Below are 16864 nucleotides of genomic sequence, written 5' to 3'. Positions count from 1 at the left end.
TGGGTGAGAAAGTTCTAAGTGACGAGGATCAAGCTAGTTCTAATTTTAGTTGTTGATTAGGGACTTATTCTTGGTCGTTGATTCGTCAACAGGAAAAGTATAAGAGGAGGCTTGAGGGTCAGTTCAAGACACACCAAGTTATCAAAGAATTTTATTTTCTGGGCCGAGGTTTGCTGACGAACTCGAGTTAGTGATCAGAGTTGCAGTGAGGAGCAATTCAGCAAGGGATTTTCATCTTAAGCTGAAGAATACATAGCAGAGAGGCAGCGCAATGCTGGGAGAGACAGCGCAGGCCCTAGAAGGGATGACGCAGAGGATGCAAAGGGTTGACGCAATGAGACACAGAAGCTACCGAGGTTGATGCTGGGCCTCAGAGGCAGCATTGGGGAGATTCTGTGGGGCAGACTGGGAGCATATCCGAAGATTTTGAGCTGGGAGAGGGTGACGTAGTTCCATAGCAGTGCTTGGAGCAACTTTCGTTATCCATCATAGGGAACAGCTGGAGTCGTTGCGGGGTTTGATCATCTGTTTGTTGATTTGCCAGAATATTTGTTTCCGGATAGAGGTACTACTTCCAAGGATATTCTTTGTTGGGTGAGCCATTTCTAGCACCCTAGTTGTATTCACGAATATGCTTAATAATACAAACCCTCCATATGCTGCACCGGTTTTCCCGAATTGGGTTTTCCCGGGGACAATTGTCCAAAAATGACGGTGTCCCTTGTGTTCTTGTCTCAGTTTATTTCAGTGCATGATCTGTATATTTTGTGAACGTTGCAATAACATTTACTTCGATGTTTATGCAATTAAATAACTTGTTAATTTAAAGAACAAGTAGGAGATTGTAAACCAGTAATTGTAGTAGGGGTTTCTGATGTGTTAGATTCAGGAATTTTCACACTAACATCATACGATATTTTCATGATAGATTAGTTTCATTTAGATTAAGACCCACCTGCAATCTTGTATGAGATCCAATGCGTCTCCTCACCTTCCAGTCCAACAATCCATTAGTGCAATTGAGTAAATAAGCTTGTTAATCAGGGGCAAAAGTGGACACTTCATAGTGGCATGCCCTTCCAAATGGGCTTTAGAAAGTACAGGTGTTTCCTTGCTCAACAAGAGAGGTTAATAAAAGACCCTATTAAGTAGTTTCAACCTTTAAGGGAGTGACAGGTCCTTGCTACATCCATCAAATGGCAAGTGTCATGTAAAGTAATGATGGAACGGAATAGGGCAATAGGGAAGGCTTCAAGCCACGTTAAAAGAATGTCGAATGAATTAATTCAGAATGAGCAAGCAGCTCAATGATAATACAGAGATATTTACAATAATAGAAACATCAAGTTTCTATGTAGAATATGGAAACACTCAGTTTCATCTAAGAAACTGCTTAAACTAATAAAAATAGAAACAGCTAAAAGAATGAGTATTAAATACTAAATGGGAATATTCTAATACCCTCCCTTAATACTCAATCTATTTACAACACCAATAGACCCTCTGAATTTTACAAATTTATCAGGACCAAGAGGCTTGGTGAAGATGTCGGCAGGCTGCTCTGTTGTGGGAACATATTGCAACTGAACTGAGTCGTCTTCAATAAGCTGGCGAATGTAGTGGCAATGAGTTTCCACATGCTTTGTTCTTTCATGAAAGACTGGATTTTTGGCAAGTTTGAGCACTCCCTGATTATCACAAAACAAAGACGTAGGCCCTGTCTGGGAAACATGCATATCTGCAAGCATACGTCGAAGCCAAACTGCCTCACAGGATGCCTTAACTGCTCCCCGATACTCTGCTTCTGTTGAGGAGAGAGCCACTGCCTGTTGCTTCTTACTAGTCCAGGTGACAGCACCAGATCCTAGACTAAATACATACCCAGCTGTAGATTTACGGTCATCCACTGAACCGGCCCAGTCAGAATCTGTGTAACCACTGAGTATAGGATCGGAACTTTGAGTGTATATGAGTCCATAATCAGAAGTGTCGCGCACATATCGTAGCACACGCTTTGCTGCTATCCAATGATCAGCCTTAGGGGCTGACATGAAGCGGGAAATGTAGCTCACTGCAAAACTGATGTCAGGTCTAGTGGCAGTAAGGTAGATGAGGCTGCCCACTAATTGCTTGAATAAAGTTTCATCCACAAGGGGGGAGGATGACTAAGCTGAAAGTTTGAGCCCTGGTTCCATAGGAGTGGTGGCCGGTTTGCAATCTTGCATTCTGAACCTATCCACAAGATTTTTGGCATACTTGGACTAAGAGACAAAAATGTTGTTCTCAGTCTGCCAAATTTCAACCCCCAGACAGTAATGAAGAAGTCCCAAGTCTGTCATATCAAAGGTGCTGCATAAGTCTTGTTTGATCCCATGGATCAAATGTGCAGAGCTCCCAGTAATGATAAGGTCATCCACATAGACAACCACAAACAAAATATCATCACCAGTATGCTTGATATACAGGTTTGCATCAGATGGGCTCCGCTGAAAACCCTGATCTGTCAGATACTGATCAATGTTCATGTACCAAGCCTGAGGAGCTTGCTTCAATCCATAGATTGCTTTAGCTAATCGACACACTTTCTGTTCTTGACCAGCAACCTTGAATCCTGGAGGCTGCGTCATGTAGACTTCTTCTTGGAGATCACCATTTAGGAAAGCACTCTTTACATCCATCTGATGAACTTTCCAATTGAACTGCGCTGCTAGGGCAAGGACAAGCCTTATGGTACTCATCTTGGCTGTAGGAGCAAAAGTCTCTTCATAGTCGATGCCTTCCTTCTGTGAGAACCCTCGAGCCACAAGACGAGCTTTATACTTGTCTAGGGTGCCATCAGCTTTGTATTTCACTTTATACACCCATTTGCAGCTTATGGGCTTTTTTTCTGCAGGAAGATCAGAAAGTGTCCATGTGTGATTCTTCTGAAGACTCTGAAATTCGGCTTCCATAGCCTGTTCCCACTCAGATGTACCCTTAGCCTCTGAATAGGTTTGAGGCTCAAAAATACTGTGAAGGTTAGCCATAAGAGCAAAATTGACTGTAGACTGTTGTTTGTTCTTATGTCTAGAAGTTCTACCTTCAAGAAGCTCATCATCCCGGAGATCACCAATGGTTTTAGCCCACCATTTAGGCCGAAGAGTAGAGGAACCAATATCAGGAGGAGATGAAAGAGACTCAAGATCAATAGGAGCAGCAAGAGGAGGGTTATTTTCTGGAGGAAGCTCAGATAGAGTATTATCAAATACTGATGCTACATCATCCCTCCCATCAGGTGGACCGACCGGAAGAAGAACACTGTGACGCTAATCCTCAAAATACTACTTAGAAAAAGAAGACTGAAAAAATCCTCTGTCTTCATCAAATACTACATCCCGACTGAAGCTAAGACGACTAGTGGCTATATCTATCAGCCTATAGGCCTTGTGATGATCACTGTAACCTGTCATCATGAGTTGCTGGCTTTTGGAATCCAACTTAGAGCGCTTAGCAGGTGGAATCCAAACATATGCAACTGAGCCAAATACTTTGAGGTGACTGATCTTAGGCTTACGGCCAGACCAAACCTCTTCAGGAGTCTTCCCTTTAACAGCCTGAGTAGGTGATCGGTTAAGAAGATAAACAGCAGTAAATACTGCTTCAGCCCAGAATTTGTTTGGAACACTCCTGTGTTGTAACATGGAATGAGCCATTTCAACAACCGTGCGGTTGCGACGCTCGACAACACTGTTCTGCTGAGGAGTGTAAGGTGTGGTTAATTGACGTTTGATGCCATGAATATCACAGAAGTTGGCAAAAGTTGAAGAACAAAATTCCCCCCCATTGTCGGTCCTAAGGGTCATGATGTTACAACCAGATTCTTTTTCAACTAAGGTTTTAAACTTCTGAAAGGTACTAAGAGCATCAGATTTATTTTTTAGAAAATACACCCACATCTTTCTACTGAAATCATCTACAATAAGTAAAAAATATTTGCAAGCAGTGACAGAAGCTGTATTCATAGGGCCACAAATATCAGCATGAAGTAACTGAAGTACCTTAGATGCGCGCCAAGATTCTCCATCTTTGAATGAAGACCGATGTTGCTTTCCCGCTTGACAGGCACTGCATACCCCCAACTGCTGAGTCTGAATATCAGGTAATCCTGACACAAGTCCCTCCCGAGAGAGCTGAGAGAGAAACTACATATTTAGATGCCCATATCGCTGATGCCATAGAGTGCTGATGGGAGAGACACGTGTTGCTAGAGCCACTTCTGGAGAGTCACCGGTGTCAAGTAGCCTGTATAGACCATGGTCCTCTAGGCCAACAGCAACTGTTAGACTAGTCTCCCTGTCAATAATGGAGCACTTGTGTGCACTGAACACAACATCAAGATGAGGAGAATTCCTCATAATCTTGCTGACAGATAGCAGATTAATTTCCATACCAGGAACATAGTATACATTCAGAAATATGAGTGTGCGCCCACCAGACTGAATTTGAACTGTACCTCTGCCAGCTACTGTGTACTTTTCACCTCCGCCAAATACCACGGAATCACTGAAAGGTGAGAAGTCAATAAACCAGTCACGCCTGTGAGAGAAATGGCGTGATGCACCAGAATCAATGTACCATGCAGAGGAAGGAACATGATCTGAAGACCTTTTAGCCATAAAGGCGTAAAAGGCAGAATCTATCTGCTCAGAATGTTCTGCAACATTTGCTGTCTGATGGGACCCTCCCTGTTTCTTTTGTTCAGAGGCAATCCTCTGTCGGCAATCTTTCTTCATGTGCCCGAACTTGTGACAGTAATTACACTGCACACTTTTCTTCCTAGCAGGATCAAAAGGCTGAGAAGAGCCTTTCTGCTGAAAGTACTGAGAGGACTGATATTTTGCAGCAAATGCATTTTCCGAGGACACTAATGAAGCACCACTACCAAACTGCTGTTTCCACTGATCCTGCTGCAGAAGTTTGGTGCATAACTCTGGAAACTTCAGATCAACATTTGTGGTGGTAATGTTGAGTGTTTCTATGAAGTGTTCATAAGATTTCGGTAGACTTTTCAAAGTAATGACTACCATATCTTCTTCCTCCATGGTTCGACCAATGGCTTCGAGTTGATCTCGAATGTCTTTAATTTTGTTGAGATGATCCTGTAAAGACATATGTTCGTCCATCATGATGGAGAACAACTGATTTTTGAGAAAAAAAGCTCTGCTTTTGTCAGATGTCTCGTGCAGTTCTTTCAACTGTTGCCAGATCTCGGCAGCTGTCTTGCCAGAAGGAATCTGTGGTAACTGATCATCAGCGACAGAGAGCTTGAGAAGCATAACAGCCTCTCGATTTCGATCATCAAATTTATCTTGATCGGTACCAGCTGTACCAGGACGAAGCTCTTTGCCCAAAATGAGCTGATCAAGACGCCTGTATTCAAAAATGGTCAACATTCTTTGTTTCCAAATGTTATAGTTGTTGCCATTAAAGCGTTGATTTCCTTCTAACATCAAATTGGTGAGCGTGGCCATTTTCCCAAAGACAATACAGAAGACTGACACAAAATGTATCTACCCGCTTATCCTGGTGCAAATCAAAACAGACTTTGTTCTGCGAGACCTCAAGGATCCTACCCCTCATCGCCTGTAGTCCATACTTCATTAAAAATATTAATTATTTTAATATCTTCCAAACTGATTAAATTCTGCCCAAACCATTTCTGGGTATTGGAGATCTCATGTGTTTTAGCCTCTCCACCAATTTTCGTGGCTAGAACACATCCAATGCTACCCCAAATCAACAAGATCAACTTCAAATTACACACAAGCATAATTTGGATCAACTTCAAGTTACACACTTCACTCACCAAATTATTCTTTAGCCTAAGTTTGTTCTTTCAAGGCTTTATCATTAACTTGGGATAGTAATAAATATCTTGTACATCTGAAATTCATTCTTGTGCATCTATAATAAATCAGAGTTGAATCCAGTCAACAAACTTCTAATTCCTTTAGGCATTTAAAGTGGATTGTAGTGGCATATGCATACTCTATTAAGGAATGAACATCGTAAAGCATTGCATCACTAAGTTATTGGATCCTTAACAATTCTTATTTTATCTTCTATGTGATTCATTTTTAAAGTAAATTGTTGCATTTCTTAGCTAAATCATAATCAAGATTTACTTAGGCTCTCCTCCTCGAAATGTGTATCAAAGGGATGCCTCCCTTGGCCACCTCTGAGCCGGTCAAAAGTAAAGGAGAAGTTATATTGAGGTAGTTGTGATACAACTTCTATATGTTACCCCCAATGTGGCATCTATGGATTTGGAATTTCCACTTAGATATTAGTTTAAGCAGTTACAGGCTACAGTATGTATGAAAATCATATCAAATACAGGATATTGAACTAAGAGCATTTGCTGTAATCAGCTAGAGCTTTCACCAATTAAATCATAATATGGAATCAGGCTAGGAGGACACAATTCCAAGAGCATAAATGTCTCTCAGCTTCCTTCCACAATCTCCAATCATTTAAAATGTGTGACAGAATCAAGGTTCAGACTAATACTCTTTCAAACTCAATGAATAAATTTAATCATCGCACCTAAGAAGCATGTGATAGAAATATCTGGAACACTCTCTCATGTTGAATCAACCTATAAATTACTATGATACTAAATTTTACTTCTCTGATGTATGCAAAATTGTTGTGTTAATTACAACCTTAGTTCAGGGAATCTTACCTTGCCAAAAGTTTCTCTGCACTGACTTTTGAAGTTTGAGGCTTGTTAGTAATATCTCCACTGAAATCTTGAGAAATTGCTGCCACTCTCTCAGAAACAGTATCAAGATCTCCCTCCATATTATATGGGAGTCTATTCATAAGCTCACTGTTGCACACGACACCAGTAAAGTTACCTTCAGCATTATCTCCATTTAAACCGTGTCCAACTATTGACTGTAATCTGTGGATTTCAATATTTATCTGCAAAGAATGAATGTACTCATAAGACAATTTTCATCAGGCTTACAAGAAAAACATTCTCGATATAAAGCTTTTGTGAAACAAACGTTAGTGTAAATTATATTGCTTCAGCAGCACAATATACATTGTATTCTATAAACAATCTTATAATCAGCATAATCATTAACCAATGTCAGCAAAAACTTCTTACTCTATTTACATCAAAGTGGTCCATTGTGCTTTTGCAAGGTTGTCACCTCACTGAGCTTACTACACACTATATAAATGGATTGTCCATGTTATTTGATTTTCTTTCAATCAGTCTTTCAACAAAATGAACCACACGTGACAATCAAGATGCAACACGATAATAAAGCTGCTAATACAACAAGATAATAACACCAAGGAAATTTCATATTATCTTGCAGTTCTTCAATAGGAAAGGTTCCGAGTGTTAGCTTTTGGGTTTACACCGTGTTCTTGTTGAAATTTGGGGCAGCTTTGGGATGAATTCCCCCAAGAGAAATCCATTGACACCATGGAAAAGCCCAGCCACCCAGAGAAACCATCTTGCCCCTTAAGAGAATTTAATTTGGACAAAAGAAAATTATTATTTGGCACTCCTATCATTATTATTTGATGTGACAAATTTATTTGGGCAAGCAATCATCAAGGCACTTGGTAAATATATTTAAATAATATCAAGAGCAAATTAAGTCAGCCTCACTAAATGAAGGGTCACAATGGCTCAAAACGCACCCCTTGGCTCCTCCATCAATTAGTATAAATTAGAGGCCTTGGAGCTCATTCAAACACATGGAGAGCAACTGATCAATGAAGAAAGATTTCTGAGGTAGAAGCAGATGCCTTAGCCGAGTTGGAGAACGAGTCAAGTATTGGTCTTTTCTTGTGTTTTTTCTGGACAGGTTCAAGGAGTTGATTGCCAAGTTTATGAGGTGATTTTAGAGCTTTGCTTTGGTGCATAACTCTGTCATCTAGGCCATAGGTGTCTGCCTTCTTAGGAAAGGGCCAAGCCCTAGGAGGCCCTAACGAGCCTCAGTTGCACTGTTATGTATGAGCGCAAGGTCTCAAGGTATGCACAGGAATATCTAAAGGTCCTATAATGGAGATTTTAAGATCCCCTCTCATAAGTCTAAATTGTTGAAGGCCATTGATGCTCCTCTTGGAAAGAATCTTGAAGCTGGCTATCAGGATGCTCTGGCGATTCTGCAAAGTATGGATTGTCATAGAGAAAATAAAGATCATCAACCATTTTTCATCACCTTACTTGTCAATGGTTTTTGTCTATATCATTGCATGTTGGATTCAGGTGCATCAGCTAGTGTCATCACCAAGAGGGTCATGGAACACTTTACCTAACTATACACTAGACCAAGTTATACATAATTATTTCCTATGTGTCGGAATATGCTAAATAACCTAATTGAATTAAACAGATGTTAAGATTTGAATTATTTTATTCATGCATACATTATGGAATGGGTTGGCCCTAATCACATGAGTAACTTCTTGGGTCAATCTTAACCCCAAGTTAACCATCAGGAAAATGTATAAAAGGAAGCAACCTCAAGTTCATTTGATCACATTATCATCGTCTTTCTATTCTTCTATTTTGTTTTGGCTCGCAAGGTTCATTGACAGAAATTCGCATTGGGTCCGAAATTGCAAGCGAAAGGTTCGCTCTAGGTTAGGATTTTCTAGATCTCGGTCACTAGCACAAATCTGAAGTTTTGCGTCCTCAATCGCAGGCACAAAGTAGGCCAGAGAGCGACTTTGGCTCTTTGGTCACTTGGAGATAGTTCAATGAGAGTGACTCTGGATTCAAAGGCAGATCAGAAGGATCCAGTGTCGAATCACTTGCATTAGGTAGACCTAAGAGCGACCCTGTCATCACAATCGCTCGCACAGCTCAGCTAGGGTGCAACTTTGGCTCTCTGGTCACTCGCACAGCTCGATAAGGGAGTGAATTTAGGTCTTTGCAGTCTAGCCCCAAATTCACACGCATAGAGACCTCCTAAGTGCGACTCTGCAATTATAGTCACTCACACAGTGTATTCGTGAGAGCGACCCAAAAGCTTCAGTCACTCATAGACAGTGTAGATAAGAGCGACCCAGTTCAGATCTAAGGTTTTGACATCTTGACATCAGCTAGCTTTAGTGATATGGTAGATATGGGTTTCTCCGTTATTATAACAAATCTATAGATCTGTGGATTTAGTTCATTGTTATCTGCTGCAAATCATATGTATTAAGCTCATTGTACTCTCTGCTGAAATCTTTTTATGACAATCTACTAAAGAAGAATATTTGAAAGGGTTTCCCCCTAGTGGGGTTTTTCCTTGGTCTTAGACCAATATGTTGTCTCTTATGGTTGTGTTGTTGTCTTCTCTATCACTGCATATATTGTTCTTTCTTCAATTACATTTATGATTTATTATACCACTAACAAATTGGATGCATTGTTAACGAAAAGATAAATTGGGCTAAAGTAATTGATACGACATAGAACAATCTGAAAATTTAACACTAGAGATCCGACACTGATCCGGGCTCTAGATGAGCTGCCCAATGCTATCTCTACATAGTCTCTGCATGGGCTCACACAGTCACTGCGTCACAGCTCAAGGGACTGCATCACCTCCTCCTTTTGACCTTCTGCCGATTGGAAACTCGATCCTCTGGCCCTCTGAACTCACACCCCGACTTTTGGCACTAGATCTTGACTACTCCTCAACAAAATTGCGAACTCCCTCTAAAGCACTATGCTGCCTCTCTAGACCTGCCGATGGCTTCTCTGCCTTGCACTCACCAGGACTAGAAGATTCCCCTCCAGTCTACTATCCCTGCCCCTCACTGCAAGAAGATCACTCGATCTCTCTCCAGCAACTCAGCACTGCTACTCTTGAGAATTCGACCTCTAGATCTCAATATCTCAGTATGTTCTCCAAGTGCCCATCAAGCTCCTTCTTATAATCTCTCGTTGGAGCACCAACGACCAAGATTAAAACATAATCGAAGGCTAAGATTAATTGGGCATTGATCCTCATCTTCTTCTAGAAGATTCGTACCAGATATAATTAATACCCTTTAATTAATCACATTTCCTAAGTTTAGAATTAGGAATACATTAAAAATGATTGATTATTTCAATTAAACCATTTCTAGTTGGAATTTTCCCAAATGATTTCTAGATCTTGGAGAATGCATGTGTCTTAGCCTCTCTGCAAAATCACAAGGCTAGAGCACATCCAATGCTACAGAAATCAACAAGGGAGCAGCAGTAGCTCAGATTTTCCTTGAGCAAATTTATGGTTTGGACGTAGAGGATTCAACGTCATGTGGAAGAGAAAAGCACACACAGCAAAGGGAAAATTTCTCTCAAGGAACTTCTAGTCACAGAAGTTCGATTTTTCCAAGCAGATTGCCAGTAGCAACTAGCAGATCTGCACATTCCAGAAGGAAGTGTGAGTAGCAGAGCAACAGCCAAGCAGAGGAAAAGAGGAATTTTTCGACAGCTTTTGAGATGGCCACAACAGAACTTAAAGATCAAGATAGGTTGGATGGCTCCTCCAATTATGTCATCTGGAATGCCAGGATGTCCTCCTTGTTGGATGAATATGGCCTGGAGCTCTACATAGACAATGTTGTGGCAGTTCCCCAAGATGCGGATCAGCTAAAGGAATACAACAAGGAGATGGCGCGGGAGAAGCAATTGATCCTAGATGGATTCCGGGACCATATTGTCTCACACATAGCTAGCAAGGATATTACCAAAGAGATGGGGAATGTTCTCTCCACGCTATATCAAGGCACTTCCGAGCAGCGGAAGATGTTCCTACAAGAAAAGATGAGATGCATAAGGATGCAGAAGGGAGAAGGCACAGATCCCTTCCTCACCGGGATTCAAGAGGTTCGAGACCAGCTTGCAGTTGTTGGGGCAGCGTCTCAACCAACAAAGCTAGTGAGATTGGCAATGAACGGTGTCTTTGAGGAGTGGCAAGTTTTTGTCCAAAGTATATTGGGCAAAGACAAGGTACCAAATTGGGACAGGATGTGGGCCGATTTACAATAGGAGGAGTTGAGGTGACGTCTGTTAAAGAGCTCCATCAATGACAGCAGTAACAGCAGACCGAAGGTGGTGAAGAAGAAGGAAAATGTGGCCCTCGCATCAAAGGGTCCCAGTCAAGCGCAAGGGGAGCAGAGAAAGAAGAAGAACGACCAATCTAAGGTCAAGTGCTTCAAGTGTGACGACTTTGGTCACTACAGTACCTAGTGTCCTCTCAAAAAGAAGGACAAGCAGGAGAAGCAAGACCAAGCAGCACCACATGCTAAGATAGATAAGATTTCCTCCAAGTTGGAGGAAGACTTTGCGATGATGGTAGCCATACCTCCAGGAATGAGGTGGGGTGACTTGGAGTTGTAGCCCTAGAGAGCTACAAAGATTGGGCAGGTTCCTTGAGGAGTCCACCTCACGAATCTTTACCAGGCTATGGGGGCACACAGTATTCAATAGTAGGCTGGATTAGTGGCAATTGATACAATCAGTACAAGAGTGACAATTGCATACTAGTAGCAAACAGATGCTGAGGAGCGCAGTGCACTATTAACACAGAGTAGGGAGCTTAGTGCAGAGTTGGCAGCAGCGCAAAGTCTTTAGTGACAGTGCAGATGCTAGTAGCATGTAAGGACCTTAAATTCAAATATCAGAATATGTAATTTAACACAATTTAAATAATTTAACTAATGAATACCAACATGTCTTCTCTGTTGCGAAGCTCTACTGCAATTGTTCTGCTGTAATTTTGTCATGGCTGCAACTCTTGTCCCGGCTACGTTACCAAAATGGCCAAAACCACCCTGCCAAATTGGGTCCACAGTCTCAGAATGCTTTCCAATCGAAGCAACTTGATCCCCCGTGCCCAAAAACTCCAGTACAATCAAGACTCAACAATATCTATATCTCTGTGTTAAAATTGTTCTCTGTTTTTCCTCCTCCCCCTTTTCAAGATTTCCTTCCTCCTTTTAATTCCCCGTCCACTGCCTTCCTCCCATCTCTGTGTCAATATTTTGTTATGTGTAACTTTATGACATCAAATCTCATTTGATGTTGTTGATTTTATTTGGATACGTAGATTTGATTTAATAAAGTTTATTTATTATTTTAATGAATTAATTTGATTTATTTAATTTATAATTTTAATTAATTTATATTATTATTTTATTAATTTTAAATTGAAATTTTAACTTGTAAAATTAAAATTAACATTTTCTATTGATTTTAAGGATTTATCATATATATGATACTCTGCTGAGGTATTAATTCATTACCTTAATTTATATCTGCTCCTGTAGTAACTAGCTTATATATAGTGCGATACATGCAGGTCCATGCATACGTAGCTATCGTATGGAGGTCTCGTATGTATGCTAATACTCATATTTTATTTATAGGTGGGTCATTGCATAGCAGTCAGAGACTCAGGAGAGAGATGCATCATACTGAACATGTATGATTTAGTGTTTCAGATGCTTCTTAGTTGCAACAGCAACAGATGAGAGGGAGTTGTAGTGCAAATGTAGCATGGGCAGCAGTATATCAGTGTCAACAACAACACAGATGCAACATCAAAGTTGCGCATTGGTTGGTGGAAAGTATGGTCAGGCATCAGCGGCGTGACAAGAAGTGATAAAGAGAAAGGGTGTTGTGGCGGGATGTGCAACACTAGAGAGAACACAGTCCTCGCTAAGAAGGAATGTTAGTCTCTATCTCATCAAACATGTTCTAGCCACGAAAATTGGAGGAGAAGCTAGAATACATGAGATCTCCAAACCCACAAATCGTTTCTGGAAATTCCAACCAGAAATGACTTGATTAGATTATTAACCAGTATTTAAATATTTGCTTAATTAGCTTATTAACCAGTTTTTAAATATTTGCTAAGTCTAAACTTAGGAAATATGGTTAATTAATCATAATTAATTAAGTCAAGGTGCGAATCATCTAGAAACTCACACGGATCAACTCCAAGATGATCCCAGCCATTAATTAATATTTAATCTTGGTCGTTGGTGCTCCAACAGAGGATTATAAGAGAAAGTCGATGGGCACTTGGAGAAGATACACTAGATAAACTAGTAGTTCAATTTCCTTGGCAGATCGATTTCTAGAGTAGCAACAGTCAGTTGTCAGAGAGCCAAAGATCGAAGCAGTGAGTGAGGGGTAGGGATAGTGAATTCGGAGGACATTTTACAAATCCGGAGAGTCAGCTACAACAAGGTTGAGTTTCCTAAGTGAGGTTGCGCAGAGGCAGTGTGGAAGCCTCAGAGGCAGCAACTCGATTTGGCTAGGCAAAGGGTTTATTCAGTTGCTGAAGGTGTTGCGAAATCTACGGCACCAATAGTTACATGATTTCTCCTTATTAGTAACTGCTTGTGAGTATCTTTAAATGCATTAGATTAGGATCTTCTCTATGATTAAGTTATTATTGTTCTTCTTCATCAAACAGTTACCAATGCATGAACATAAATAGACAAGAGACACAAGATGTAGGCTATGAGCCAAGGCCAAAACCTCTCACTCTTTGAGAGGAGAACCCACACAAATTCTTCTTATAGAGATTTGAATTGGTGAATACCAAGACCTAGACCCTTGACCTATTAGCCACTCCAAGACCAAGACATTAGTTCTCTTGATTGTATTCTCTTCTTCTTGACTCTTCTTTCACTTCGACCTTCTTTGCATCAAGACATAGATATCATTGTGATCTCATCATTGTCTTCACATCGAGATCTCCTTCTCACTATCATATCCTTGAGAACTTGCTTTGGTGATAGTCATCCTTCGAACTGAGATGGATCCATTATGTCTAACTGTAATGGCATTCTTATTGTTGTAGGTATATGGAACCCTTATCACTATAATACTGTAATCATCAAGACTGAGATGGTTCCTAACCTATAATCACTATGAGGACCGAATCATATTCCCTAAGATAGTACCGAATCTGAGGCTTCCTTCATGGCACCGAAATGCATGATTGTGATGCAATCCGAACTGTCTCATATCCCTGTTCGCTACCACTATAATATGAACTTTAGAGGGATCTGAATTCCCTTGACAACACCCAAACTTTGCCTTTGTACCTTAGTCCGAGCTCCTTCTGCTCTCTCTTCTAAATTCTGCTCTTTCATCTTAATCACAAAGTTGTTTGAATTCTGAACTGTGTCTAATGCGAAGTACATACACCCCTATATATAGTCGTTTGCCCATAAATATAAGTCAACCTGTCATTTCGAATAGATGTGCCTCCTTATAATGTGAGCTGACATGAGTTTCTTATGCATCTTAAGGCCGACATGAAGAGTAGAACTAATGCTTGTCGTTGGAGGGCTTCTAAACACCTTTATTGACTCATATACATTTGACACATGCTCAAGAAGAGTTCTTCATACATGACATTAATTCTTTTGACTTTAATGACAAGTCTTAAGGCTCTCAATGGGAGCCATATAAATAAAATCTCTTGCTCATGAAACCCATGAAGCAAGCATTACAAAAATAATTTTATTTTCTTCTTTTCATCATTGACAAAAATCACAATTACATGTCCTTATGAAGACCAAACCTAGTTACACTCTTAACCACTCCCTATAATTAGGGAGGTATTCATAATGGTACTTGGTCATTCACAATCTGAAGAATTTCTAATAAGAATAATCAGATTGGTAACCCACCTGTCTAGCATCATATCAACCAACATTGTCACATAGCAAGGCCCAGCACTATCCACATGATCAAAGCACAATGTTGGTGAGACCAATGATTCATAGACACCATAATCATTGTCTCTCAAGGTACATACTCCACCCACGGTGTTCACATAGTATGACCTACTTTGGACTATTCTTATCTTGGATAGCCAGTCCTCAAAGAATATCAATCCATGACTACTCTTATCTTGGATGCCCTATCTCATCCTCAAAGAGTATCGGATGCCAGATGATTACCAATCCTCCATTCTCTCTTCCCAAGTGAAGACCAAAATGATGTGTCCATCTCTCCCTCTCAATTAGGGAGGATATATCAATTCCAATAACAGAATGTACTCATTCCTATGGAAGGAATGTACCTAAGCTACCTATTAGCTTAGGAATTTCCAAGTTTTTCCAAGTAAGAAACTTGTTTTCAAGCTCCCTCTTAATTAGGGGCCTACAGCAGCTCCTCAACCAGTTGCTTGAAGAAATCCTTCCTTTGATGTCATGAATTTCTTTATCAAGGAGTCTTCATTTTTCTCGCTTCTCCATAAGGCATAGACTATCCATCACTTTCATTCATGAGTCAGTCATGTCATCATACCTTTCATCCGAAAGTGATCCATCAGTCTACATCTGGTCTTGCTTTATGTCATGTTGCCTTCTTCATGCCATATTTTCCGGAAGGATATTACATCCTTCTATAAGGTCCTCTTGGAAGACATTCATAGTTCTTCCCTTGGTAGTCCTACATAAGCCCATCCAAGTTGAACACTTAAATCAAAATTACCTTTGTGATGGTCTTTCATCATGACATCTGCCAGTGTGCATCAGCGTCCTGGATACATGTTGACATATCTCCCAAAGATATCCATTGTCAAAGGTCTCCATCTTTTTTAGAATTCCATCAAAGTCTTCATATCTTTCTGGGAGATTTCTTAGTCAATTCTTCTTGGTCTTTTAGATGTTGATTTCCTTTACCATGGTTTCATATCTCACGATCCCTTCCTTCCTTTCTTCACACATTTCATTCCCAAGAGCTTCCAATCAGAGTTCCTCAATTGTAGTCAACCACCTCATACTTCATATGAAGACATATTATGTTGATTTCATCTAGTGTGACCCATGCCTTTCATAGGAAGAGATTCCTTTCCTTTGATCATGCTTCTCAAGATCGAGTAGTGATCCATGTTACCTACAACCATCCAACATGACTTTGTAATATAAGCATACATACCTCATTTACCTTTAGGTCACCTAGGTTTCTTTCAGCAGCTTCCTTGATCGAAAAGAGCTTCAACCCCTTGAATTGCTTCATCTCTTATGTCATCATACCATCATCCTATGAATTCCACAAGTTGGAGTTCCTGATGAAACACTTGCTTCCATTCTAGATTGGTGAACCTTCCGATGAAGATTCCATCAATGAGTCTTGAGGATCTTGCATATCCTTATCAAGCAGATGTTACCTTTTGATGTATGATGAGCCTTGTCTTGGATGACTTCTTCCTTTCCTTTAGTTTCCAATGAGGTTCTCAAGAGCTATATCCTTCATAGTTGACTATCAGACATCCTTCATGTTTCCTATGGTGATGTCATGAGCTCTTACTTCTAATGCTTTTCCTCTTTCTTGGACTTCCTTCTTTCAGCTTTCTCCACTTCTTTGGTGAAATGGACTTCTTCTCTATCTTTCTTGTTATTTCCCTTCTTGAGTTTAGGACAATATTTCTTGTAATGCTCATAGCATTGAATCTTAGCTATGTTCTTCTTTCCTTTCAACAAAATGTTTGAATCCTTTCATTTGATCCCTCAACACTTTTGCCCTCAACCTGTGATCTACTATCTTGCATAAAAATGACAAGTTGTTGAATGGGATAGCTTCCTTATCCTCATAGACATTTGTTACCTTGTTCACCAGTTAGAGCATTTAGAACAATGAGGATTATCTCTCCCAGATCTTACAATTGAGATCTTATGAAGATAACCCTTTATCCTTTGATACCTTCAATTTGTGTAGATCAAATCTAAGTGATGTGACCTTCTTTAGAAATATATCTCTTTGATGTCTCCAATAATACTATTTGAGGAGACCTTTAATAAGAATCCCTTTCCATGTATTCAGAGGAGACCTTTAATAAGAATCCCT

At 40.2% G+C, this 16864-nt stretch overlaps 1 protein-coding gene across 1 annotated transcript in view; it reads right to left on the bottom strand.

The window, feature by feature from the left end:
- LOC149256023 (origin of replication complex subunit 3-like) overlaps positions 1 to 16864 on the bottom strand; it is a 399611-nt gene that overhangs the window by 189880 nt on the left and 192867 nt on the right. The window contains exon 12 of the mRNA XM_089460641.1: positions 6725 to 6966. Coding sequence (XP_089316767.1) covers positions 6725 to 6966 — 242 coding nt within the window. The remainder of the gene's footprint in view (positions 1 to 6724; positions 6967 to 16864) is intronic.

Source organism: Pinus tabuliformis, chromosome 7, assembly GCF_031772625.1.
Source record: "Pinus tabuliformis cultivar Carrire ecotype Pingquan chromosome 7, CPIR1, whole genome shotgun sequence".
Taxonomy (NCBI): Eukaryota; Viridiplantae; Streptophyta; class Pinopsida; order Pinales; family Pinaceae; genus Pinus; species Pinus tabuliformis.
Note: the sequence above shows the minus strand (reverse complement) of the source record. Positions and strands in the feature narration are given on the sequence as shown.